The sequence below is a fragment of the Carcharodon carcharias genome, chromosome 32, assembly GCF_017639515.1.
Source record: "Carcharodon carcharias isolate sCarCar2 chromosome 32, sCarCar2.pri, whole genome shotgun sequence".
Classification (NCBI taxonomy): domain Eukaryota; kingdom Metazoa; phylum Chordata; class Chondrichthyes; order Lamniformes; family Lamnidae; genus Carcharodon; species Carcharodon carcharias.
The window spans coordinates 9,742,470-9,768,907 of record NC_054498.1 but is presented as its reverse complement, the minus strand read 5'-3'; the positions used below and the strand labels follow the sequence as shown (position 1 = coordinate 9,768,907).

Genomic DNA, 26,438 nt, shown 5'->3' with positions numbered 1-26,438 from the left:
ACTCCTCCACTGGTGGCTGAATCTTCAGCTGCCCAAGCCCTAAACTCTGCAATTCTCTCCTTAAACCTCTCCACTTCTCCACCTCTCTCCTCCTTTATGTTGCTCCGTAAAACCTACCTTTGACTAAGCTTCTGATCACCGTCCCTAATAGCTCCTTTTGTGGCTCAAAATAATAAAGATTCCTAGCCTCTTCACTTGAGCGATATCAGACAAAATTTGACAATGTTAAAAGTGCTATATAAATGGAAGTTGTTATATACGATCTTATCGTATAATGAAGGGCAAAAATGCTAACCTTGTTACCAAAGTTCCCTCTAAACTGCTTGGCCATGCACAAGAGAGAAAAAGTAGAAAATGCTGGAAAAACTTAGCAGATCTGACAGCATCTGTGGAGAGAAAAACAGAGTTTACCCTTCAAGTCCGTACGACCCTTCTTCAGAGCTACTGAAGAAGGGTCATAGCTCTGAAGAAGGGACTCGAAACATCAGCTCTGTTTCTCTCCCCACAGATGCTGTCAGACCTGCTGAGTCTTTCCAGCATTTTCTGTTTATCTTTCAGATTTCCAGCATTCGCAGTATTTCGCTTTTATTATGGCCATGCACAAGTTGGCTCCCTTAAGTTAACACAGGTGCATGGCCACGCAAAAAAATGTGAAGGATTGCGCACTTAAATAAATTGGCCTCACACCCACCAAAGAACATTATAAGATAAATTAATTGCTAAGCAGAATTAGATAGAACACACAGCACGGAAGCAAGCCATTTAGTACAACCGATCTACATTGGCATCTATGATTCACATGAGCCCCACGCCTCCCTCCACTCCTCACCTAACACTCTCTTCATATTCTTCTATCCTTTTCTTTTCCATGTGCTTATCTAGTTTCTAGTTAAATGTAATTGGCGTCAACCAGGAGATAGCAATTTTCACATTCTCACTGTTTTTTAGTTGAAAGAACTTTCTCCTAAATTGCCAATAGGATTTATTAGTGAATATTGTTGAAAAGAGAGATATGTTGCTGAAGCTTTTCATCTTGCACTCATCAGGACAAATGCAAGAATACCAAATTTCAAAACAATCATTTACATTTGTCCTGATGAGTGCAAGTTGAAAAGCTTTAGCATCATGTCTCTTTTTTCAGCAATATTCAAGTTATGTTCTACTGACCAACTATTAGTGACTATCTTTATATTTATGGCTATATGTTGGTCATTCATTGTGTGAAGAAGAATTGCCCAATATCAGTCCAAAAGTTTCTCCTTGCTAGTTTGTAACCCCTGTCCTTGAATCATTAACTAAATTGAGGTAGTGTTTCAGACTTATTTCTTCTATACTGTTTTCTGTTTCATTTATCATTAATGAGATCCTTATAGTTGTTTACTTTTAGGTCATAAAGCCCAATTCTCTTTCATTTCCTTGTATACAAGGCATTATATCCAGATGTCTATCTGATATTGTCTTCTGCTCTTTCAGGCATGGATATCCCAGAGAAATCAAACAAGCAGCACAGAGTCTCTTTCCTCAAAGCAAACCCATACAAGTGAGTAAATATTTCAAGTTTACTACATCGTCACTTCATTCCCTGCAGCCATTCGAGAGGCAAAAAAAAAACAGAGAAAAGTACCAGGGCCCATAGTGGAAAAAATGCTCAGGAAAATTCATCTCTGACCACCAAATAATATATCCTTTGAAGTGGTAACATTTTTTGAGATTGTCATGGGTGGGGTTGGGTGGTGGACTTTCTTTCCATTTTGGTCATTCAATGCCTTCTTCAAACACTCCCAGGCTGTGCAGCGTGGTCAGATTACAAAGGTCAAAATGGCCTCTTATCTGCCAGAATTGTGGATGCAACATGCTTTCCCGGACCATCTTCTCTATTTCTCACGTCTGCCCGGCTCACGAACTTACTGCCTGAGGTCGCCAACCCAGTGCCAATTTCAACCAAGCTGACCCTGCAGTGGCCAAGGCTCACTAAGAATTAAGTTGGAGCAAAAACAGAAAATGCTGGAAAAACTCAGCAGGTCTGGCGGAATTTGTGGAGAGAGAAACAGAGTTAATGTTTTGAGTCCGTATGACTTCTTCAGAGCTGTGAAGAAGTGTCATATGGACTCGAAAAATTAACTCTGTTTCTCTCTCCACAAATGCCACCAGACCCGCTCAGTTTTTCCAGCATTTCGGATTTCCGGCATCAGCAGTATTTTGCTTTTGTCTAAGAATTAGGTTGGCTCTTTTCTAAATATTAATACATTTTTAAATATTCCTAGTTGGCCTGAGAAAAGGTGGTGACCAGCCTTCTTTTTGACCTGCCTCAGTCTGTGTGGTTCCCACAATGGAAGATAGGAACAGCAATCAGCCATTCAGCCTCATGAGCTCGTTCCTCCATTTAATTAAATCATGGCTGATCTGTATCTTAACTCCATCTATACAACTTAGCTCCACAAAGATCTATCAATGAGGTTAGGTCAGGGATTCCAGAATATTGATTTTGCATTGTAGTAGTCTGAGACAGATCGAAACCTTAGGTGTTGGTGAGCCAGTTAAATATTAACATATTCTGACACAGGCAACGAGATCTCTTCTGCCGGCTGGAGAGCTAGCAAAAACCCCATGTTTCCTCCTTTGGGGAACGCTGAATTCCGTGTCCATCAGACATTAATTGCCCACGTTAAAGCCTCAGTTGTTGGTGGGACAGGAAGGCTGTCCATGAGCCTTCAGCCCAGACTTAAGCCAGGCAGAGGCACCAAGGCAGCAGGCCCCTGCTCACAATTCCGCCCCTCCCCCCAACCTGATTAAATGAGACCCGCCTCCAAATTCGTCTTGGTGGCGGGAGGTGAGGGCTGTTTAATGAACAGAAAAACAGGCGCATTGTGTTAGGAAATACTCAGACAATTGATCTGCTTAATCCGTAAGCTCGTGGTTCACCTAGTCCTCCGAGCTCAGCTTAGAATTTTCGACACTTGCCCCCCTCTCTGGACGGTGATGGTACTCTGGCATTTCGCTTCTGGATGAAACAGACTCTCTTGAGCCTCATGAATAATATTCTTGTTCCCTACTTATACCCAAAAGGACCATGCATGAATCTGCTGTGGAACAAGTTGGACAAGAGTTTCGATATCGAGACAGACTGAATAAGAAGTAAGACCTCATGTTATGTGCTGTTTAATTTTGTGTGCGGTCTGTCTGAGTACAGTGGGAGTGAAGAGTTTTTGGCAGATGTATAGCGCTATTTCTGGCCCCAAAAGTGCACCCCAATGTAAAATACGACTGAGGTTTAATATTCTACCTCCTGTGCTATTTTAGCTGGTTACGATATGTGGTGAGTATTTGAGATAACTGAATTCAATGAATCTAATCTTTTTGTGGGTGGGCATCAGAAAAATGATCATTGTCAGCTCAACTGGTTCACGTGTGTCCACTGGAGAATGGAACATGTCGCTCCTACATGTTCCAGTCTACCTGTGAGTTCCATGATTGGTTAACAAGGCATTCAGTTACACAAACCAAAATAGTGATGGATGGCAGAGCAAACAGCCTAGGTAATACCTCATCCTCGGAGCAGATTTAGAAAAAAAAAATGCATCTTAACTGGACATTGTTTCCTCACTAAGATCATGTTCTTTTGCCATGTATCAATGATAGGATTTAATGTAATTCCAGTGACTGTAAGTTCGACTTTTCTATTGGGCTTGATGTACCTGAACAACACACCTAAAAATTCAAGGTTTTCCCTTAATGACTGTCTACTTGTAAAGTACCAGGGCACAAGCTGATTCATGCCTGGGCAGAGGTAGTTATTTCTCTATTGGCCACGTTCACAAGGCTGAGTTTTGAGCGAGGTGGCAGATTTAGAAAAAGGAAGATGTCAACTTGCAATCAGCGGTATCCCTCACTTGCTCCAGTCACAAATGGTTTCATGAAGGTCCAAGTTTTTGCATGTCTCCACCTCTCCAGCTGTTTCCCAATTTCAGCCTAACAGTGAAACTCCCTGAGGAAGGTGACAACAGATCTTGAAGTGTTATTAATGGTGTTAATGTTGTACCTTTCTTGTTTTGCATTTTGGGGAGTCATGTGTCATTGCCACTTTCTTGTCTATGGTCACCAGAGTGAAATTGTCCTCAAGGCCAAACCCTGTGCTCACAGGGCTAAGGAACACAATATCAGCAAAGTAGTATAGTGACATTGTCACTAGGATAGTGTTCCAGAGACCCAGTTTGAATCCTACCACGGCAGATGGCGAAATTTAAATTCAATAAAAATCTGAAATTAAAAGTCTGATGATGACCATGAAACCATTGCCTATTGTTGTAAAAACCCATTAGTTTCACTAGCTAGAGAAGGAAATCTGCTGTCCTTACCTGGTATGGCCTACATATGATTCCAGATCCACAGCAATGTGGGACTCTTAAATGTTCCCTGAGCAAAGCAATTAGGGATGGGCAATAATAATAATAGTAACAATCGTCTAGTCAGCAATGCCCACACCCCATGAATGAATAAATAAAAGAGCTAGCCTAGAACTCAAGAGATGGGAGAGATGTTCCTTCTGATAAAGCCTCATAAAATGAGAATTAGGTAGTTCCTGGAAAAAAGAGAGTTCCTCTTAATTGGATGCCAGACTGTTGCCCGAGGGTAAGTTTCCTTTTAACATACAAAATGGTGACAGAGAGTCTTCAGAAAGTCACTCCCCAGGGTCACTTCATGGTGTGAGCCTGCACATGCAATGTGACAGGGACACATGAAAATCGAAAGGGTTCACGCAGCAGTTAGCAATATTGAGACATAACCATGTCCAAAATTTGTGGCAACAGAAATTATGGACAATAAATGGAAAACTGATTTTTGATGGATTACAGATTGGAATTGTATATAACTATTAAATGCCTGAAGGTTCTGGGACCATAGTTAGTGGAGAGAGTGGACGCATTTCCCACCAGCAGCTTGTGAAATCGGTCAGTACCCCATTTTTGCTTTAAATTCTGACACGCTGATCTGCCTACTTTTGCTGTCAAGAGAATGTGTCTGGAAGGGTTCTCTGGCTACATTGCTAACTCCATCTATTAACCCTCTCTGAGGTTTTAGTGGAACTGTTGCTTTCAGAAAGACCTCAAAAGTGACACTCAGATCGCCCACATTTTGCTGTTTCCCTTTGGCTCTTTGTGAGCCTTCAATTCACTTCGCAATCCTCAAGACGGCTGTCTCTGATCTGCCCTTGCAGTGGCCAAGCAGAACTTGCTAAATTTTAGACCCTAAATATTCCCTTGTCGAACTGTTCTGGAACACAGCAGTAAGGAACTACGTTACCCTCAGTCTACCCGTGGGGTATAGTGAGGGAAAATCAGCCAAGCTTCCTTCTCCAATTGTTATCCAGTTATGTCTGCTACAAATGCATGGGCGGTTACATCAGGTGAGAAAGGAATCAAGCACAGTCCACCCAGAGTTGAATAGCCCAGTGACGTTCACCGCCTAGGCTTAGTCATGGGGGAATAGTCCATCTGGGGAAATGCAGCCAGCAATCATGGAACTATATCCATCTATGAGTGAGAGCTTGAGGAGATGGGGGAAAAAGTGAGGTGGTGGGGTGGGGGGGTGGGGGGGGTGCTGCGGGTGTCCATGAAGGAGAGAAGCAATGCAAATCAATACGTGTTAATAAAATGGTATTTTGCAACTCCTTGTAGATCTCCTCACCACCGCCCTAGACCCTACACAGAAGCAAAACGGGAGAAGTATAACCGGAGCAAAGTGCACCAGAAAGTTCAACAGTTCAAACGCTTCATTGAGAACTATCGGCGGCACATAGTTTGTGTTATGATCTGTTATGGTATAGCAGCCGGTGTGTTTGTGGAACGAGCCTATCGTAAGTACCATGAAAGTCTCTCCCTATGTCTTGTTAGGACGACTTGGAGTTTGCTACTCCATGCAGTGGTTGAGGCAAATAGCAAAGATGCATCGAAGGAGAAGCTAAGTAACTAAATGAGGAAGAAAGGGCATGTTGATGGGGTTACATAAAGTAGGGTGACAGGAGGCTTGTCTGGAGCATAAACACCAATATAGACCAATGGGACCAAATGGCCTGTTGCTGTGCTGTAAAATTTTATGGAATATTTGATTCCTGATCACAGTTTCTCCATTTTCTCTGTCCGTTCTTGTATTGGGGATAGATAGCTGATCTCCTATAGGAGTTCACGGATTGTCTGGGGAGTCTGTAGCGCAATTGTGATGTTCGGATGCTCTGTTTAACATGGCCTGACCCTTTAAGGTCAATAACACAAGTAATCACCATGGGCTTGTGGGGGAGGAGAGATGGTGGTCTAAGTGTATATGTCCAGAGGTCAACCTGAGGGAAATTTCTAATGATTGGCATCCTCCTGAATTCCGCCCTTCAGAGAGTCTGAGCTGTTGAAATTAGAAAAGAAAACAGAAGAGGATTGCTGTCCTTTTTACGACTTTGACACTATTCTGATCCCCATTGAGACCAATAACTTTTAAAAAGAAACTTAAACTTCCAAGTAATAGCTGAAAGGATAACATGACAGGATTTCACATTTTAAGACATTTGCTGTAGCAAACAGGCTAGAAGCACTATTGACTAAATCCTATCTTTGTAGACAATTTTCACTTTAAACCACAAAATTGTACATTCCCCTTTTTCTCTCAGCACAACTTCGCAGACATCTTTACACTATTCTTTAAGTAGACATTGAATTCTCCCGGGGCCAGTCCAAGGTGATTCTTAGCTCCCGAGGGTTTACTTCTGTTCTTTTCCTTTCTCAATCCGGGAACTTTTAATCTCAGAATTGTCTTTCACAGTGAAGATATTTTCCCCTGGAGATTCTTCCTCCAGCATCAGCTAAGTGAATCTTCCAGCCTCATTTTAGCTCTCCATGAATTTAGTCATTTCAAGCCGAGTATGAGCTCCCACCCGCTTTCCTGCACGGTGAACCACAAAGACTTTTGGCCTCTGGCTGCCCAACTCTCCAAGACCCTCTGTCTATGAGTTTTCAGGGATATCTTAGAAACCCTTCCCCTCTCCAAGTCCATCTCCATGGCAATGTGAATAACCTGGTTCTTATATCCAGGTAGAAATGCTGAGTAACTATCCTTGAGACCCCAACCCTCTTATATCTTGGAAGTAAATGGACAGTTTAAAGCACAACTATTTACAACCTGACATTCTCAACACTTTGCTGGGGCTTTGGAGACTTTAAGTCTATCCACTGTTAGCAAACAGGCTGCTGCCATTGTCTCCAAGTATGAATTTTCTTCCCAGTAAAAATCCAGGCTTCCTTTAATCTCTAACAATCAAACCACCCAGAAATACTGCAAAATAAGTCATATGACCCTCTTCATTTTACTATAAAGACACAGTCCCAAAATATAGCAATCTTATAATTGTAAGAAGTCTGATATTGGAATGTGACAAACGTGCTACTAATAGTGTTTAAGGTTGAGTCAATGCATGTTGTGTAAGTCTAATAAACAGTGTAACATGTGAAACCAAAGGCATTATTTTCCTGCTATAATATTGATGTGTGTTCCCTTAAAACTACAATATCTGTGTGTGTGCGTATGAGTGTGTGTGTATGTGTGTGTGTGTGTTACAGTTCACTCAGGGAGTCTGTGTTGCTGTGGCAACAAGCACTTTTTTTTACATGCATGTTGCAGTCTGGAACGATGGATAGGGATGGTAGAGGCTCTAACATTCTTTCCATTCTACAATGTCTAATTGATGTTAAATCAACGAAGATTGGTGGTGAGCTTGCAGACATTGTGGATCCAGTTTTTTTTCTGTTCTGGGAGTTTTCTGTAGATTGCTCATGGCAGCTGATGTTCCTTGATGGTTTTTTTTTAAATGCCGTTGATATTTGAATTAGGCAGTGTGAGATGTCTGAAGGATGATGGGACAGAAAGTGTATGTATGTATTAAATCCTGCATTTCATTATTCTTCAATGTATCTTTGTATGATGAGCAAGTAGCTCCTACTGCAGTGGAATTCGAAATTGTGATGCCTGGTCCTCTCTAGCCGATTTATTTGAAGCTAGCAATCTACTCAAATGCAGTCTGTATCCTTAATCATCTTCATGAGGTTTGCTTTTCTCTTTTGTCCAGACTATGCAATTGGCGCAGAGACCACTGGAATCCCACAAAATACGTATGTCGGCATTATCGTATCCCGTGGATCAGCAGCCACTATCTCCTTCATGTATGCCTACATCCTCCTTACGATGTGTCGCAATCTCATCACGTTCCTGCGTGAAACCTTCCTCAACCGTTACATTCCTTTCGACGCTGCTGTGGACTTCCATCGTTGGGTTGCAATGTCAGCTGCCGTACTTTCAAGTTAGTTCACTTCCATTGTGCTACTGCTAGGATCGTCTTACGTTTGTACCGAGAGTCCATCATGGTGTGTTAGCTACAAGAACGTTATATTCCCGTAATTCATGGATTGAAAGAGGGCTTTGAAAGGAGCAGTGGTGATCAATTGTATTTAAGGGGAAGCTGCATAAGAAAGCTAAAGAATATTGCTGAAAAGAGAGACATGCTCTCTGAAATGACATACTGCCAACCACACAATTAAGAAAAGTCGTGTCTAAATTTCATTGCTGGTGTGATGCCAGGTCTGTAGGCTGTATGTTCCAATGATTGGCTTATCATATCAAACACATTCCTTCAGTTGTTCATAACAGACAGAGTACAGGCCGTCCCCACCCAGCCTGCGCTTGCAAAACCCAAAACAAAATGTCTACTGTTAGATGTGATTCCACAATTGGGCAGCACTTGATAATCAGTTGAGCTCATAATATAGTTAATTTACACTTGCTAGAAGCAACATGCTTTCATACACAGGGACCCACTCACTGCAAATAAAAGGAATATGTTCAAGCCTTGTACCTTTCTTGAATTGCTGGGAGGTTGGGGAACCCATAGTTCCCCATTGCTTTCTCTATGACAACAGCCCAGCCAACCAGAATTGACTTGCCAACCAATCAGTACCCTTTTCTCCTGTAGTATGAATTGCTGTGATTGTTTGAAATTTGGTATTCTTGCATTTGTCCTGATCAGTGCAAAATGAAAAGCTTCAGCAGTATATTTCTCTTTTCAGTATTATTCAAGTTCTGTACTACTAAGCAAAAGAGAAAAGAATACAAGGATATATAGATAGGGTGAGATGAGGAGGCTCGTGGAGAGGACAAACACCAGCATAGACCAATTGGGCCAAATGCCTGTCTCTGTGTTGCACACGCTGTCTAATTATTCTGTTCCTTTAAGGCTGCAATATTGAAGTGTTGTAGAACCCTGTAGCCAATTACAGACTACTTGTTGTACTGAGGGAAAATTAGAGATTAGTAAATGTTTTTTAACCACTTCAAAAGGAAGTGGCAAATGTGAATTTCCTATAGCTGGGATCGGAAGCCCAGTGGAGCTGGGTTAAATCTTGTCTCTAGTTGGGGTTTCCTAATTAGATCCACCTTATTTAGATGAAATCAAGGCTGTGGGGAGATTTCAGAATGATTCACTGTAATGAGAGATTTAGGGAAGACATTGAAATGGTGTGAATTAAAAGATCTGTTGTAGGGAGCAATGCCACCACCCGCCCCCTCCCCCATCCCCCACCCTCCTTCCCACCACTCCACCACCACCCCCCACCCCCACTGCTACACCCTACATAGCATTTACTGCTCAGAAATAGGTCAAATCCAGGGTTTATGATCCACACAAGTCCCTGCCCACCCTACTTCAACTAACACTATCAACATATCCTTTTATAAAAACAAAAAAACTGCGGATGCTGGAAATCCAAAACAAAAACAGAATTACCTGGAAAAACTCAGCAGGTCTGGCAGCATCGGCGGAGAAGAGAAGAGTTGACGTTTCGAGTCCTCATGACCCTTCGACAGAACTCCTTTTATGCTGTTTGTGCCTTGACTGATACCTATGATGAAGATACTCATTTAGCCTAGCTATGCTGAAAATATGACAGCATATTACAGGGATATAGCATTACATTATATGTTATATTATTTATTATACTGTGAGAATGTTGTAAATTAAATGATCTGTAACTGTAGCGATATTTCTCTTGATTTCCCCAGTTTTTCACAGTGCTGGACATGGAGTGAATGTCTACTCGTTCTGTGTCAGTTCCCTCAGCAGCCTTGCCTGCCTATTCCCCAGTGTGTTCATCGATGATGGGTAAGTTCCAGACTACATCTCCCCGTTGCCAGGGAGGCACGCACTTTGACCTTTGGAGAGCATTCGTTCAACTGACTTGGGTTTCAATGAATAGTCGAGTATTTATAACTGGCCAAGCAAGTGAGGAAGACAAACAGATAAAGGAGAGACACAGCATGCACAGTATGGGGCGGCATCAGTGTGCAGACGCATGGGACAAAGCTGTTATTGTAGAAAGATGGATTTGAGATCAAAGGAAGCCTTATAGTCCAGGCCCTCTCGCTGACTGGGCCCCTATTGGCAGCGCCATCTACTCGTTCAGTATTACTGATCTATACACGTCACTTAAATCTGGGGCATTCTCAGTCTAAGTCCTTATAATTAACAAGGAAATTATTCTTGGTTTTCTTTTTCACAGACATCAACATACTTGATCTGCATGAGCTGTGAATGACAATTGAATGTCTCTTTGCAGAAAATCTGGTTTCAGCAGAGCAAACCAGACTGGGTTACAATTCATATCAGTCACTGACGCTATCTAAAATATTGCTTAAAAAAGAGATATGTCTAAGCTTTTCGTCTTGCACTCATGAGGACACTCATAAGAATACTAATATAAGGGGAAGACAACAACTTATACTGTATGTAAAGTAAATGCAGAAATGCATGGCTCAGACGATTATGTGACAATGCATTATACAAGAGGCACATTCCTAGCGATAGGTACCTCTGATGTCTCAAGTTGGATGCAGAGGTCCCAGATACAAATTGACATCTCTTCCTCCTTTTGTCTTGTAGATCAGAACTTCCTCAGAAATATTACTGGTGGTTTTTTGAGACCATTCCAGGTAACTAATATCATTGTCTATTCTAGGTGATTAGGACATCAACATAAAAACAGATCATTTCATATCACGATCTTATGAGGCCCAATATATAGATAGTTTAAACCATTCAAACTCAGCAATTAATACAGAGTTTACAATCGCAATAGCACCCTGTAATTCTCCAACCATTAAAGGTGACTTATACCTTTAGATCCCAAGGCTCTAAGCTTCAGAATTCCCTCTCTCAACTGCTCTTCCTCGCTACTTCATTTGAGGTACTCCTTAAAAGTTCTTTGACCAAGCTTTAGGATACCTGCCCTAAGATCTCCTTCGTGGCTCAGTGTCAAATTTTGTTTTAAAGTGTTCCTGTGAAGCAACTTGGGATGGTTTACCACATTAAAGGCGCTATATAAATGAAAGTTCTTAAAAATAATTAGAGGTATTTAACCTTAGTAACGTAAATGGGTTAATACTTCAACTGAAATAATATGGAGTGGAATCTCAGGAAAACACATTAAGGATTGGGGAGGGCTAATATCCTGCCACATAATTTTGGAGCCTTTCTTTTTATGGAATGAATATTGACACCACTGCCAGCGTTGGTGGTGGAGGCAGAGCAGGACTCATGGTTTTAATTTACTGTCTCCAAACTCATGGTGGAGTAAAATCTCCTGAGTGCAGCGAAGTACAATGAGTGGAGGATACTTACCACAAATTGTGTGCGTAGATTCAATCATTTATAGTAGTGAATGGTGTGATAGAAACCCAATCGTCTCCATTCTGGTTGAGATTGGTGTTGTCACTACATGCAATCTTCTTTTAAGTCACATTTAAGAGAAATGACACAGGGAATGCACATCATTGAACAAGAAAGTAATCATTGTAGGGCTTTGTTTAGGAACTGACGGTGTAGGGGAAGAGGAGGTAACATTGTGCTAAATGTTTTCAACTCTAGGGATGAGCGGAATTCTACTTCTTGTCGTCATAGCAATTATGTACGTCTTTGCGTCCCGCAAGTTCCGTCGCATGAGCTTCCGAGCCTTCTGGGTGACTCACCACCTTTATGTTGTCCTGTACATTCTGGTAATTATGCTTATACTTCAACTCGCTTTGGCTCTACTGAGATGATTCTGCCTCCCGCCATCACAATTACCGTTTTTATTTCAGCCTTATGATATGGACTTACTGTCCAACGTCACCAGTTTATCTTGAGAAGGTGAGGGTTGGGCCACCTTCTTGAGTTACTGCAGTCCGTGTGGTCTTAAATTGAGCCTGAGACTTTAACTTAATATTTAATCTTTATATCTTTTCATTGAATATATTCACGGCTGAATGAGACATATTTTTGATCTACAATGGGGTCTAGGTTTATGGGGGGAGTTGGGGGGGCGTTGTGGTGGAGGGGCAAGCAGGACTTAAAGGCACAATCAGATCAACCATGATCTTAATGAGTGGTAGAACAGGCTCGAGGGGCCCAATGGCCTACTCCTGCTCCTATTTCTTACATTGAACTGGATTACTGAGAAAAGAGCAGCCCACACTGTCTAGAAGGACAAGGGCAGCAGATGCATGAGAATATCGCCAGCTCCAATTTCCCCTCCAAGTGCACACCATCCCAAATTAGACATTTCTTTGACCCAGAAGCAGTACAGTAAGAAAAAAATTGAATTTCTTTAAAATGTCTATGGAACTTGTAAAGGGTTTTAAGAATGTTTGAAAATAACTTTTAAGAGTTTGCATCAATTGTAAAGGGTCCCACTGTAATTTTCATGAAGAGTAAGAAATATTGGCCCATTTGAACTGGTGACCCTTGACCTGGAAGAAGAACCAAATGAAGGAAGTTAACATATGAAAGCTGTATGGCTGGCAGACAGCGAAGCGACTGCTGTGAAGACCAAAGGAGAGCTGCAGCAGAGGGGAGAACATAGAAGTCACATTTACAAGGAACTGCGTGTGTATAATACAGTTAAACAGGACAGAAAGCTGAAGAAAGGGTTAGAGCAGAGATTGTGAATTGGACATTTTTATGGCTATGCTTCAGTTTTGCCAAAGCTGACCAAACCATTTAATGAGTTTTATTAATGGGCTCAGATATGAGAGTCTCTGGAGAATCTGTATCATCAAGACTGTCAGGAGCCTACCCAAGGAGGTTCTGCAGCTGTGTGTAATTTGAGTCATGACTGTCTCTGGGGTCTCAGGAGAAGTGGAGCTATTATTGCAGGTGACTCAAGGACAAAATCCATTGAGTGAAAGATCCTATGTTCCAGAAACTGAGTTGGAAAGACTGTGGGATTGCACATAGTACCACATTTGCGTGTTGTTTTTGTTGTATCTGCTATTCCATGTGTAATTTATAGTTCATACTGACTGTAATTTGCCTGTTAGTTCATGTTTAATTTATGTGGATTCTAATTTGTGTTAAAGTAAAAGCTACAAAAAGAAGAATCTTGTTGGTAATTTCTCCATTTTGGGGTCATTCAGTAAATGTAGTTATTTTGGTTTTCGGTTCCTCCATGGGGATCGTAACATTATCAGCTGTTCGTACATTGTCGCTGGGGCAAAACCCTGGAACTCCATCCCTAACGGCACCGTATCTTCACCACGTGGACTGCAGCAACTCAAGAAAGTAGCTCACCACCACCGACTCATGGGCAATTAGGGATGGGCATGGCATAGATTTTTCCCTAATGCTGATGGATGGGTTGTGCAGTTCCCAGAATTTTATGTTTTATTTCATGTTTCATTCCCACCTCTCCATTTCCTGTCTTTGTTTCCTCCACCCCAACTGTCACAGGTTCTCATACACGGGAGCTCGAATCTGATTCAGCGACAGAGTTTCTACCTGTACTTCATTGTGCCTGGACTCATCTACCTTGGTGACAAGCTCATCAGCCTCAGCAGGAAGAAGAAGGAAGTTGCAGTCGTCAAGGCTGAACTGCTGCCCTCAGGTACCTGTTTGTGAAGCATTAATCTTCACTGTTGTTGGACTAAAAGGCTTACTTTTTGTGGACAGGTCGCATAGGTTAGACTTGTATTCACTTGTGTATAGAAGGTTAAAGGTTGACTTGGCTGAGGTGTTAATAGGATTTTACAGATTAGATAGAAACTATTTCCACTGATGGAGTCCAGAACAAGGGAGCATAGCCTTAAATTTAGAGTTGGTCATTCAGGGGTGATGTCAGGGAGCAATTCTTAGTGGAAATCTGGAACTCTCTCCCTCATAAAGTTCTTAAAAGTGCAAAACTGAGATGGATATGTTTTTTTCTTGGCAAGGGATTTGGAGAAAATGCAGGTAGATGGAGAAACATATCAACTGTCATCTGATTGAGTGTTGGAACAGGCTTGAGGGGCTGAATGGTCTCCTCCTGTTCTTTTCCCCTGGTTCAGTGGAAGGACTTCTGACAATTTGCAGAATGCATTGATGTAAAAGCATTTTCCTTGAGCAGAATCCAAATGATTTACCTCAGAGAGACTTGCTATAGCTGCTTTTATACTAAGCGAGACACTTACTAACACCATCTATTTCTCACACACAAATCCTGTAGTCAGTGGCTATCAGTGAATAAAAAACTTTGGGGAAAGTTGTGTATGTGTTGTGAAGACAATTTTAGGCTACATATCCCAAACTATTATCCTAATCCAGTGATAGCATTCTAAAGCAAGCCAATAATCTGCTCGACAGGATTTGTCAAGGTCTAATTTCCTCTAGCGTAATGTTACCGTAAGCAAAGCTATCTTTCTTCCATTCTCACAAATATCTGGATGCTCATTGTTTCCATCAAACCCCCATCGATCACCTCTGGCCAAGCCCGGGAGATACAGGACCAAGAAGTCCTGCCTGACCTTCACTTCAACTTCCTTCCCCATATCAAAAGGAAATTGGATGGGCACTGGAATTAATAAACTTGCAAGGTCACAGGGTAGAGCGGGGGAATGGAATGACTGGATTGCTCTATAGATAGCCAGCATGGACTTGATGGGATGAATGGCCTCCTCTGTGCCTTAATGACTCCAAGGCGTCTGGTCAGTCGTTAAGGCTATCTTCTTTCACCCGCTTCACATCATCCACCTCCACCTCTTCCTATCTGCCTCTAAAACCTATTCTACTCTGTTATCACCTCTTATCAGACCGGATCTCTCTGGAGCTCTTCTTTTCTACTTCAGACTCTTTTCATGCCTTCAAGAATGCAGTGGCTTATGGGTTTGCCCGTGTCTTGGAACTGTTAAGCACATAAAAAAACTTGCGTACAGCCATCAGTTGTCCTGGGGTTGTTGACAGAACCGAGTTATTTGATTTAAAAGCAAAAAACTGCAGATGCTGGAAATCCAAAACAAAAACAAAAATAAAAATACCAGGAAAAACTCAGCAGGTCTGACAGCATCTGCAGAGAAGAGCATAGTTAACGTTTTGAGTCCATATGACTCTTCAACAGAACTAAGGAAAAATAGAAGAGAGGTGAAATATAAGCTGGTTTACCTCCCTGTCGCTTGCCATTTCAACACTCCACCATGCTCTCATGCCCACATGTCTGTCCTTGGCCTGCTGCATTGTTCCAGTGAAGCTCAACGCAACCTGGAGGAATAGCACCTCATCTTGTGACTAAGCACTTTACAGCCTTCCGGATTGACTATTGCGTTCAACAATTTTAGATCATGAACTCTCTCCTCCATCCCCACCCCCTTTCCGATCCCCCTTTTTTCCAATAATTGATATATATTTTTCTTTTCCCACCTATTTCCATTATTTTTAAATGTATTTCCATCCATTGTTTTATCTCTACTTTTTAGCCTATTTCAGTCCCTTCCCCCCACCCCACCCCCACGAAGGCTATCTGTACATTGTGCGTCCTGCTTTCTACCCTTAATGTCACCTATTAACACATTTCTTAGCTAATATCACCACCGTCAACACCTCTTTGTCCTTTTGTCTGTGACATCTTTTGGCAATCTCCACCTATCACTGGCCCTCTATCCAGCTCTACCTGTCCCACCACCCCGCCCCTTAAATCAGCTTATATTTCACCTCTCTTCTATTTTCCTTAGTTCTGTTGAAGTCATACGGACTTGAAATGTTAACTGTGTTCCTCTCCGCAGATGCTGCTGAGTATTTCCAGGTATTTTTTATTTTTGATTTTGTTTTGTGTTATTTGATTTGCTGGGTTAAGTGGACTTCCTTCTGAGACTGTTGCAATGAAACCACATGAGTTAATAATATGCTTGATGTTCCTTTCAGGATCTTTTAGCTGAATGAGCACATTTATATAGTTTGCTTAGTAATGGCATTAATCCAAATGGTGCTGATACGTTAAATAATATCTCACACTGCTAGTGCACAGTGTGACTCATTAAAAGGCAATGTCCTGCATTCACATCTCTTTATATAATCAGAACTTCCCAGCAAAATGGAGCGAGATTGTGAAAAAAATATAACATATGTGTTCCTGCAAGGTATATATAGTGTTGTTACTGTATGGTATATATAGTGTGTATCAGAAAATATCGTTATTAAGATTTTACTTTATCCATTGGTTATCAAGATGTACATTATATATGTAACAATGTTTAAAGTCAAGTTTGTGTCTGGAAAAAATATGATGCTATCTCACAGAGAAAAGAATGACTTGCCATTAAATAAATGACTTGTCTTTCATGATCTCAGTAAGTCCCAAAGCTCATTACAGCTAAAACAGTGCTTTTTGAAGTATCGTCACAGTTGTAAGGTTACATTGAGGTCTTCATCCTCCGATACAATTGCCATCTATTCTTACCTGTTTTTCTTTATTGTAGATGTTACTTTTCTTGAATTTAAACGTCCCCCGGACTTTGAGTATAAGTCTGGTCAATGGGTCCGCATCGCGTGTCTATCACTGGGATCCAATGAGTACCATCCCTTCACCTTGACGTCAGCGCCGAATGAGGACACCCTCAGTCTCCATATCCGAGCTGTGGGACCCTGGACAACAAAGTTACGAGAAACATACTCGCCAGAGAATGTCGGAAAACTCGGTGGCAATCCAAAGGTAATACTAGCATCGGGTAAGACACAAGTAAGACCCAAGTAAATGCAGTGAATACACAGTGAAGTTGTTCATGGATATCCCTCACCCCAAAGAAATAAGTGTGGAAAATTTATTTCTATCCCCAATTTGCCCACAGCAAGTTCCCACAAAGAGCAATAGTGAGGAGGAAGGACCTCTCATCTCATCTAAACTTTTATGTTTTGAAGGCACTTGAGAAACAGAAAAGGCACAATTCAAGAATGGTCTCACATTTCTATATTACACTTCCTGAAATGCTACCTGCTAATAATTAATGTGTACCAAATTCTATTGTTGGGTTTATGGGATCACCATAGCAGACTGCAAACGCTTTTTGAACTTGGAAGTGATCAAATTACGGGGGAAAAACTGCAAACGATGGAAATGTACAGCATCTTTAAAGAAAGATGAAGAAGATATGGTGGTGTCCAGAACCTACACCATAGTTTAGATCACATGCTTCCACTCACTACAATACCTTATTTTTTATTACTGTTTTATTTACTGATGCACTTGAAATAAATCTGGAATAAAAAGTATGACCATGAAATCACCAGAATGCCTTTAAAACCCATCTGGTTCACTAATGCCCTTTAAGGAAGGAAATCTTCCATCCTCATCCAGTCTGGCCTACATGTGACTCCAAATGGTTATAACTGTCTCTATTGTGGGTTATATTAAGAGTTAGGAATGTTGCATTTTGATTTCAGTTTAAACTGAATTACAGGTTGTTTGCTTTCAATGTGTTTTATTATGCCTGTGTGTGTTTACAAACAAGGCTTGAACTATTGACCCAGCTGAGAGCTTTTAGAAGCAAGAAAGTCCTGAGGTTGCAATGGAGAAATTACTGAGAGTGGTGCAATGCTCTAAAAGGAAAACTGGTAGGTTTTTAGTGTTTTAAAAAATAAGCAACAGCAAAGAAACTGACCTGGAGGCTGAAGACATCCAGATTGCTGTGTTTAACGAGAGAACTAAGTTTTGTATGTTAGAGAGGAAAAGAGGGAGTTATAGAGAATTGGATAGGGCCAAGTAACTCTGAGAAGAGAAAGGGCCAGCTATGGAAGAGATGCAAAGAGAATGTCTACATGTGTGCGGTAGGTTGTGGTGTGTAACTGTCAGCAATGCCCATTCTTGAACCAGGAGATCATGGTAGGGATATACCATAGACCTGAGCTGTGACCTGTGCAGAGAACTTGGAGAGAAAAAAGGAACGGCTTTCCAGAGAGTATGAGTATGTTTAAATGCCTGTCAGAGTGAACAAAAACAAAAATACCTGGGAAAACTCAGCATGTCTGACAGCAAAAAGATTAAGTTGGGTTAAGTCCTTTGCTTTGCATTTAAGAAGCTCAAATTGTTTTGAATCATTATCTTATTTGCTCAAAGTACTTCCTTATTTAATCATTATTGCTTGTGTTTGTTTTGTTCAAGTTGGTATGGTAAAGATTATTTTCATATTTCAATTTAATCCTGGAATCCTGCCACTTATTTTCTTACCCTCGGTTCTTCTGTACATTCCATTCTTTAAATAATTATTGTCTATCCAGCCAGGTCCTCACAAGTATCCAGTTTGTCTGATACTTTCATAACAGGGATCATAAAAAGACTCTCACTTATGTGGTTGACTTCCTTCTGAAATGACTTGACTTGAGACATTTGCTCAAGAAGGTAGCTCACTACCACCTCTCAAGAACAGTTAGGGGTGGGCAACAAAGGCTGCCCTTGCTACTGATGCCCATGTCAAGCAAAAGAATAAAAGAAAAAGATGACTTCTTCTTTCAGTTGTTTTCCATTGTTGTTTTAAAATGCCTTTCACACCTAAACTAGGACTTGCCCATTAATGGAATTTTAATGTTCCCCATTTGCATCTTGAAGGTAATAAATTTCTTCTGATACAGCTTGGGGCGTGCAAGCAATGGTATCAGAACAAACATCAAGTTATAAAAATCAAATAATTAAGAGGCTCTTAAATACGCTTCTTGTAATGTTGGGACAAAGGTCCTGACTTAGTTATACCATTTTTGATTGATGCGGCATAGTAGCTCATCATTCAGCCCAATGTGTCTGTGTTGGCTCTTTGGTATAGCTATGCAAATAATTCCACTCCTCTGCTCTTGTGAAACTGGGGCTCTGGAAGTTGGCACTGATCCAGTGCTCCTGAAAATGTTGCTCTTAGTATACCTGGGGCTGCCTGTCACTTAATTATTTCAGAAACACTTCTGAGATTTCAAACTCTCTCTTCCCAAAAGCCAGGTGGTCAACTGAAAATTTCAACACTGCGGTTAATAGATTTTTGTCTAGACAAGGGTATTAAGGGTTATGAAACCAAGACAGGTAAATGAAGTTGAGGTAGGGATCAAACATGGTCTAACTGAAAGGCAGAACAGGCTCAGGGGACTAAATAACCTCCTCCTGATTCTATGATATTTAAGGCAAAGAGGTTAGGGCTGGATCATCAGGTACCATGGAGTTGTCGACTCTGCTTGAATTAACTCAAGGAGGATTGATCACAAGACCACTTTACTCCAGCTGCCTTGCCCAGTCAAACAGCCTTCATTTCCATCTTCAATACTTTCGTTATTATAAATAAAAATTAACAAAAGAAATGACACTGAGTATTTAACGCTCCTATGCTTTTTGTCCTGGGTTGCTTTGCAGCAAATGTTTGGAATCTTCAATTCCCGGAGACTCCAGGTCAATCCGAGAGGGTAGGTACGAGCAGCAATGCAAGGGGTCATTTATACAGAGTTCCCATTATGTTCACATTAGTAACTGGAGCAGAGTATAGAAGACCTTTCATTAAGTAGCCAATGGGTGTCAAAGAATATAAGTATCAGATAGAATGGAGTTTTAATTGGAAGGAGGCAAAAAATACCCATTTTGCTTCCAATGAATCCCAACTGGATGCGAGCTCAGAAAACAAATATTTGTTAGGGGAAGCATCCATCAAACTTGTTTCTTGCTACTCGGCATTCAGGCTTGATCTAGATAATAAAAATGTTTCAAACCATAAAATAAATACATAATAAACAACTTCCAACTGACCCCAAACCTTTCAATTTCCTACAGATATATCTGGATGGGCCTTTTGGTGAGGGGCACCAAGAATGGAACCAATTTGAGGTGTCAGTTCTGGTAGGGGGAGGCATTGGTGTAACACCATTTTCATCAATTCTCAAAGACCTTGTCTTCAAGTCATCAGTCTTCAGCAAGATAGCTTGCAAAAAGGTAACAAAGAGAAGTATGCAAATTTAGCCTGTTTTACAAACTTTTTCCTCTCTTTCTGATGTGGGGTTCAGGATGGCAGTCATCACTCACTCCAACAATGACTTTATTATCACCAAAAATATCATTTACATTGTCTGGACTTGGATGCCATCAAGCTATTACCAAACGTGACCCCTGAGGTTATAGCTCGAAATGTTTCTGATATACCATCCAGTTTTACTTAGAATTATTGAATTGTACAGCAAAGAAGGCTATTTGGCCTATCATGCCCATGCCAACTCTTTTAAAGAGCTATCTAATTAGACTCAGCTCATTCCCCATGGACCTGCAAATGTTTTCTTTTCAAGTATTTATCCAATTCCCTTTTGAAAGTTACTATTGAATCTGCTTCCCCACATCCTTTAAGGCAGCACATTCCAGATCATAACAACTCGTTGTATAAATCCACTTATCCTCTTGAAATTCCTCAACCACTGGCAGTTGTGCCTTCAGTTGCCTAGGCCCAAGCTCTGGAATACTTCATCTACATCTCTCTACCACACTTTCTTCCTTAAATTCACTCCTTAAAGCCTACCTCTGTGACCAAGCTTTTGGTCATCTGACCTAATATCTCATGTAGCTTGGTGTTGTACTTTGTTTTATAACATTCCTGTGAAGCACCTTGGGACATTTTATTGCATTAGTGCAGCTATATAAAGATAGGTTGTTGTAATCTCTGGTTCCCTTAACCAATTACCTTAAATCTTTATCCTTTGATTACCAAGTCTTCTGCTATTGGAAACAGTTAATCTATGTATAAAACACTCGTTCAGCCTTAATTGAAATATCCTGCACAGTTCTGGGCACCGGACTTGGATAATTATCTGAAAAGGGAGAATGTGCTGGGTTATGGGGAGAAGGTGGGGGTGTGGCATTAGGTAAATTTCTCCTCAGAAAGCTAGTACTGACATGATGGACTGAATAGTCTCCTTCTGCGCTGTAACCATTCTATGATATTTAAAATTTTACTTTATCAAGACACTTCCTAATTTTTAACCTCTTAGTATATTTCCCTTTAATCTTCTCTGCTCTTAAGGAGAACAATCCATCCAGCTTCTCTTGTCTCTGAAGTCTCTCATTCCTGGTATCATACATCCATCTTCCACATGCAGAAGTGTATTAACTCTTTCTCCACTAGGTGTACTTCATCTGGGTGACTCGGACACAGCGACAGTTCGAATGGATGGCAGACATAATTCGTGAGGTTGAAGAGAACGATAAAAATGATCTGGTTTCTGTCCACACTTATATTACCCAGCTAGCTGAAAAGTTTGATCTAAGAACCACCATGCTTGTAAGTAGCTGTGCCTCCCCCTCCTAATGTCAACAGTGAACTGATAGTGCTGCACTTTCTAAGCACCTAGAAAATGCATAAAGAGTTTGTATTCTTTTCTCTCCCATGGAGGTTAACACATGTGTTAAAATAGTGGGCAAAAGAATATCAGCCAAATACAAGTTATTTCTGGACACTGGCACCAATCTGATGCTATGGTGTACCAGCCCCTGGTGCACTTAATCATTTTGGACCAGCCTGCGATGTACCAGTGCACCATGTACCAGCTCAAGCAAGCCAGCTTCTGTTGCTGTGTACTACCTCAGGTGCACAATCTCATTACGCCCATTTAGATGCCATTACCTCATTGAGGTGTGCTATGTCGAGATCAGCTAACCATGAGGTGGCAATGCCATGAAACTGGAAGCACTAAATATTGATGAATGAATTAATTAATTACCAGCTGTCAAGTTTCAAGGCACAGCTTTACAGTTTAATGTTAAGTAATATAACCAGCTATTGAAGGGCTCAAAATGTACAGGTCAGCCAGATGGTACCAGCACCTTCCAATGTCAATTAGTCCATTGGTTTACTGCGTCTTGTTTCATTCGTTGGTCATACTCATAAAGCAATGAATTGCCAATTAAAATGGACAGAAGTCCTACTTTCAATTGGCCAGTTTTATTGATTATATGGTGTTAATATTAACGTATTTCTGTCTCCTTCAGTATATCTGTGAACGTCACTTTCAGAAAGTGTCAAACCGGAGCCTATTCACAGGTCTTCGTTCTATCACTCATTTTGGAAGACCCCAGTTTGTTCAATTCTTTAATTCCCTGCAGGAGGTTCACCCAGAGGTGAGTTCAGTATCTGCTTTTGTACAGCTACAGTACCTTAACCAAGGAAAGGGACCATAACTGCTAAAAAGGTCAAGGCTGTGATTGTATGTTTATTTTTCATTATAACTGGAGATACAAGAATTGTTTTGACCAATCAGAGTTGATCTGCCTGGTTTGATTTTGAAACAAAAGCTTGGCAATTGACAATTAACTGTTTTCTACTGCAATCCCCATGGCAACATCTCTACCAAGAGTCCACTTGCTAACCAGTCAGCACTCTCTTCTCATGCAGTATAAATTATTGTTCCCTTTACTGTTGGTTTATTTTGCATAGCTGTCCCATGAGTGCAAGACGAAAATCTTCGAAAGCATGTCTCTCTTTTTCAGCAGTACTCCTTAATTTCAATTGGACTTTCATGCTTGCAATGAATAAATGGGAGGGAAGGTGGACCAAATACAATTATAGAAAAATACAGCACAAAATGAGGCCAATCAAGCCCATCTCTGCTGGCTCTTGCAAAGAGAAGTGCAGTTAGTTCCACTCCTCTGCCCTTTTCCCATATCCCTGCAATTTCTTCAGATATTTATCCATTTCCCTTTTAAAGGCCACAATTAAATCTGTATCTACCGCCCTATCGGGCAATGCATTCCAGATCATAACCACTCATTGTTTAAAAATGTTTTAGCTTATGCCAACTCTGGTCAGCCTAAATCTCTGGTCATTGACTGTCCAGCTATTGGAAACAGTTTCTCTTTATGTAATATGTGTGAACCCTCCATGAGTTATAGTCACATCACATTAAAAGAAGATGCATCATTACTGTCAACTAAGTTGACTATGATTCACTTTTGGTCTCAAATATCAGACTTGAATAGTCTTGTTAGAGGTTAGCTGTTCGACCTCCAATTATAATCTTTTACTCAAAGCCCTAGAATAACCCTCTTAAGGCTGTTTGGGTCTAACACTTCTATCCCTGAAAGAACATCACCTTTAACAGTCTAAACCACCTGGAAAAACATTGATAATTAAGGACAATCTTGTGGGTTAGACCTATGTCCATCAGCAACTAGAACAAGATTGTCCAAAGTTCAATATTGGCGAAGACATTGCGAAGAACTCCCCTGTTCTTCCTTGGATAATGCTATGGAAACTTTTTCATTCACCTAAGAGGCCTTGGCTTAAGGCTTCATATGAAAGCCGGCAGTGCAGTGCTCCCTCAGTACCGTACTGGAATGCCAGCTGGATTTTATGCTCAAGTCTCTGGGAGCAGGACTTGAACTCCCAACCCTCTGACTCTGAGGTGACCATGCTGCCAACTGAGAACTCTTGATGTGGCACAGGCAATCAGTCTCCTGCAGCTTTTGCGAGTCAGATGGAAATCTCCCAGAACTTTTGCCAAATTGCAGAAATGTTCCCCGCCTCTGGTTTGTTGACTGTAGCTGAAGATTGCAAGGTTGGTGGTGGGGAGGAGGGGTGACATGCTGCTGGGGCAGGGTGGGTTGGAGTGAATCTTTCAGTGTTTGTTTGCCAAAGCCAAGTTTGTCTGAACCTTCTTAACAGGTGGGAAAAATTGGAGTTTTCAGCTGTGGACCACCAGGCCTGACCAAAAATGTAGAAAAAGCTTGTCAACAGATCAACAAGCGAGACCAGGCGCACTTCCTCCATCACTATGAGAACTTCTGAGCCACCAGCTCTCTGACCAAAGGAAATGATATGAAGAAAGATAGTAATTTATCTTCGCCAAATCTAATCACGGGACGTTTAAAAGCTAATTTCCACATTGTACGTTGGGTTCCTCACGCTCCTACCTCTCCTTCATGTATTCTCTTTGTCCACAAGACGACTTTAAAAGCAATCTAAAACCCGAGCCTCTGAATTGTATAAGACCATAAGACATAGGAGTTGAAGCAGGCCATTCGACCCATCGAGTGTGCTCCGCCATTCAGTGAGATCATAGCTGATCTGATAATCCTCAACTCCACTTTCCTGCCTTTTCCCCATAACCCTTGATTCCCTTACTGATTAAAAATCTGTCTCTCTCAGCCTTGAACGTACTTAGTGACCCAGCCTCTACAGCCCTCTACAGTAAAGAATTCCACAGATTCACTAACGTCTGAGAGATGAAATTCCTCCTAGTCTGTCTTAAATGGGCGACCCCTTACTCTGAGATTATGCCCTCTGGTCTAGACTCTCCCACAAGGGGAAACAACCTCACAGCATTGACCCTGTCAAGCCCCTTAAGAATCTTATGTTTCAATAAGGTCGCATCTCATTCTTCTAAACTCTAATGAGTACAGGCCCAATCTACTCTACCTCTCCTCGTAAGAAAATCCCTCCATACCCGTGATCAACCGAGTGAACCTTCTCTGGACTGCCTCCAATGCCAGTATATCTCTCCTTAGATAAGGGGACCAAAACTGTTCACAGTACTCTAGGTATGGACGACGTTGGATGCGATTGCTTGCCGTCCATCACTAGATGGTGCAGTTGTTAATACTGAACGGCTGGTAGGAGTGGAGAGGCAGTAGCAAACTGAATTCTAGTGAAGACCGAGTTCTCTTCAGTTGGGGGTTTATTTTAGAAATGTTCTATCTGTGGGTTTTCGAGAGCTTTCCTTGATTTATCTTTGGGGAAGAGAGATGCTTGGATTAAGAACTTAACTTGGTTGGGTCGGGTCAATGGGCTTGGAATTGCACATGATTCTGTGGAACAGGAGCTGATGGGCCAAATAAAATTTTGATATTGGGGCAGCAAGTCATTCTATCCAGAATACCTGAAGAAATTTGAGGGATTTAGTGGCAGCCAAGGTCAGATACATGCTATATGTATGATTTGTGTCATATACCAGGGTATTGCCTGTTAAAATGTGAAGGGAGTGATGTTCTCTGTTGAAGGAGCATTGGCCTGCTCATTTAGTTCCATGCACCCAATTTTTGGGCAAGTTGGCACCTAAGCCTCCATTATGGCAGATAGGTAGTGCAGTGCCCGCCATACTGGATTGGGCTTCTCCGTTCTCCAGCACCACAAACCAGAACTGTGGAAAATACAGAGTAAGTTATTTAAATTAGACCCCCTGCACTTCTTGTGATGTTAGTATGGCTGTTATACAATGTGTAAGACGAGAGATGTGAGGAAGTGAGATTTCAATAATGGTGAGTAAGGAAGAGGAGATGTTGTAAAAGGTGGTACAGTGATTTTAGGAGAATAATGTGAAGTGAGGTAGGGGAGAATTGGGCTTTGAGGCTGGAAATGGTGAAAGTGTAAGCAGAGAATAAGAGACCCAACAACCTTGTCAATTCTGGTGAAACCATCGAACTTTTTTGCTACCATGTTTCTGGAGTTAAGCCACTGGTGCAGGCAAGCCAGTGTGTATTGGTGCCAGTCCCCAGCCTAGATAAATGGGGAGGGTTAGTGGGCAGGAAGGGCATCTGACTGTAAAACCACCCACCAAATCTAAATGGGCGCTGATGTGAATGCAAGGGACAGGCAGGGTCCCCATCCAAAGCCTGAGAGGAGTGGGCTACCATCCAGTGGATGCGGACGGCTAGAGATGGAGAAGGGTGATCAACAGAAGGGGTTGGGTGGGGGGGGGCAACCAGCTTTGTGGTGATCCCAAGTAAAATGGAAGAAGCTGAAAGAAGTTGTTGACCTTGGAATTAAGCACCTTGAATTCAGGTCTTCTGCCACCTCTTCCTACTGGCAGTGGTGTTATTGCCTGGAGGGCTTTCTGCCCCATGGGAAAAAGAGCAAGAGAGCCTCCAAAACTGCATCAGGGAAACGTTGGACCCTCCTGGGGCTTGCTACAGCCATTCCTTTCCTTCCAGAGTGCATTTCCCTTTAAAGGATTGGTCCAATGTCCAGCACCCCACAAAAAGACATGCAGCCAATGAATAATGAGGGTAATGCTGGCCACATGCTTAAGTCATGATAATGAGCTACCTAAAGGATAAAGCTAATAGGAGGAATGCAGCGCCCAGCCCGGCTCTTGCACATCCTACTCCCACCTGTGCACCCAGCCCTCTTGG

General features: G+C 41.6%; 1 protein-coding gene across 1 annotated transcript in view; it reads left to right on the top strand.

The window, feature by feature from the left end:
- The window catches only part of LOC121271961 (dual oxidase 2-like), a 56,189-nt gene extending 31,881 nt beyond the window's left edge, over positions 1-24,308 (top strand). Inside the window, exons 21-33 of the mRNA XM_041178220.1 lie at positions 1,474-1,540; positions 3,067-3,135; positions 5,676-5,854; positions 8,108-8,338; positions 10,093-10,192; positions 10,970-11,019; positions 11,954-12,081; positions 13,793-13,946; positions 16,786-17,018; positions 20,103-20,261; positions 21,439-21,594; positions 22,302-22,430; positions 23,974-24,308. Coding sequence (XP_041034154.1) covers positions 1,474-1,540; positions 3,067-3,135; positions 5,676-5,854; positions 8,108-8,338; positions 10,093-10,192; positions 10,970-11,019; positions 11,954-12,081; positions 13,793-13,946; positions 16,786-17,018; positions 20,103-20,261; positions 21,439-21,594; positions 22,302-22,430; positions 23,974-24,096 — 1,778 coding nt within the window. The 3' untranslated portion in view covers positions 24,097-24,308. The remainder of the gene's footprint in view (positions 1-1,473; positions 1,541-3,066; positions 3,136-5,675; positions 5,855-8,107; positions 8,339-10,092; positions 10,193-10,969; positions 11,020-11,953; positions 12,082-13,792; positions 13,947-16,785; positions 17,019-20,102; positions 20,262-21,438; positions 21,595-22,301; positions 22,431-23,973) is intronic.
- Positions 24,309-26,438: the final 2,130 nt, after the last annotated feature.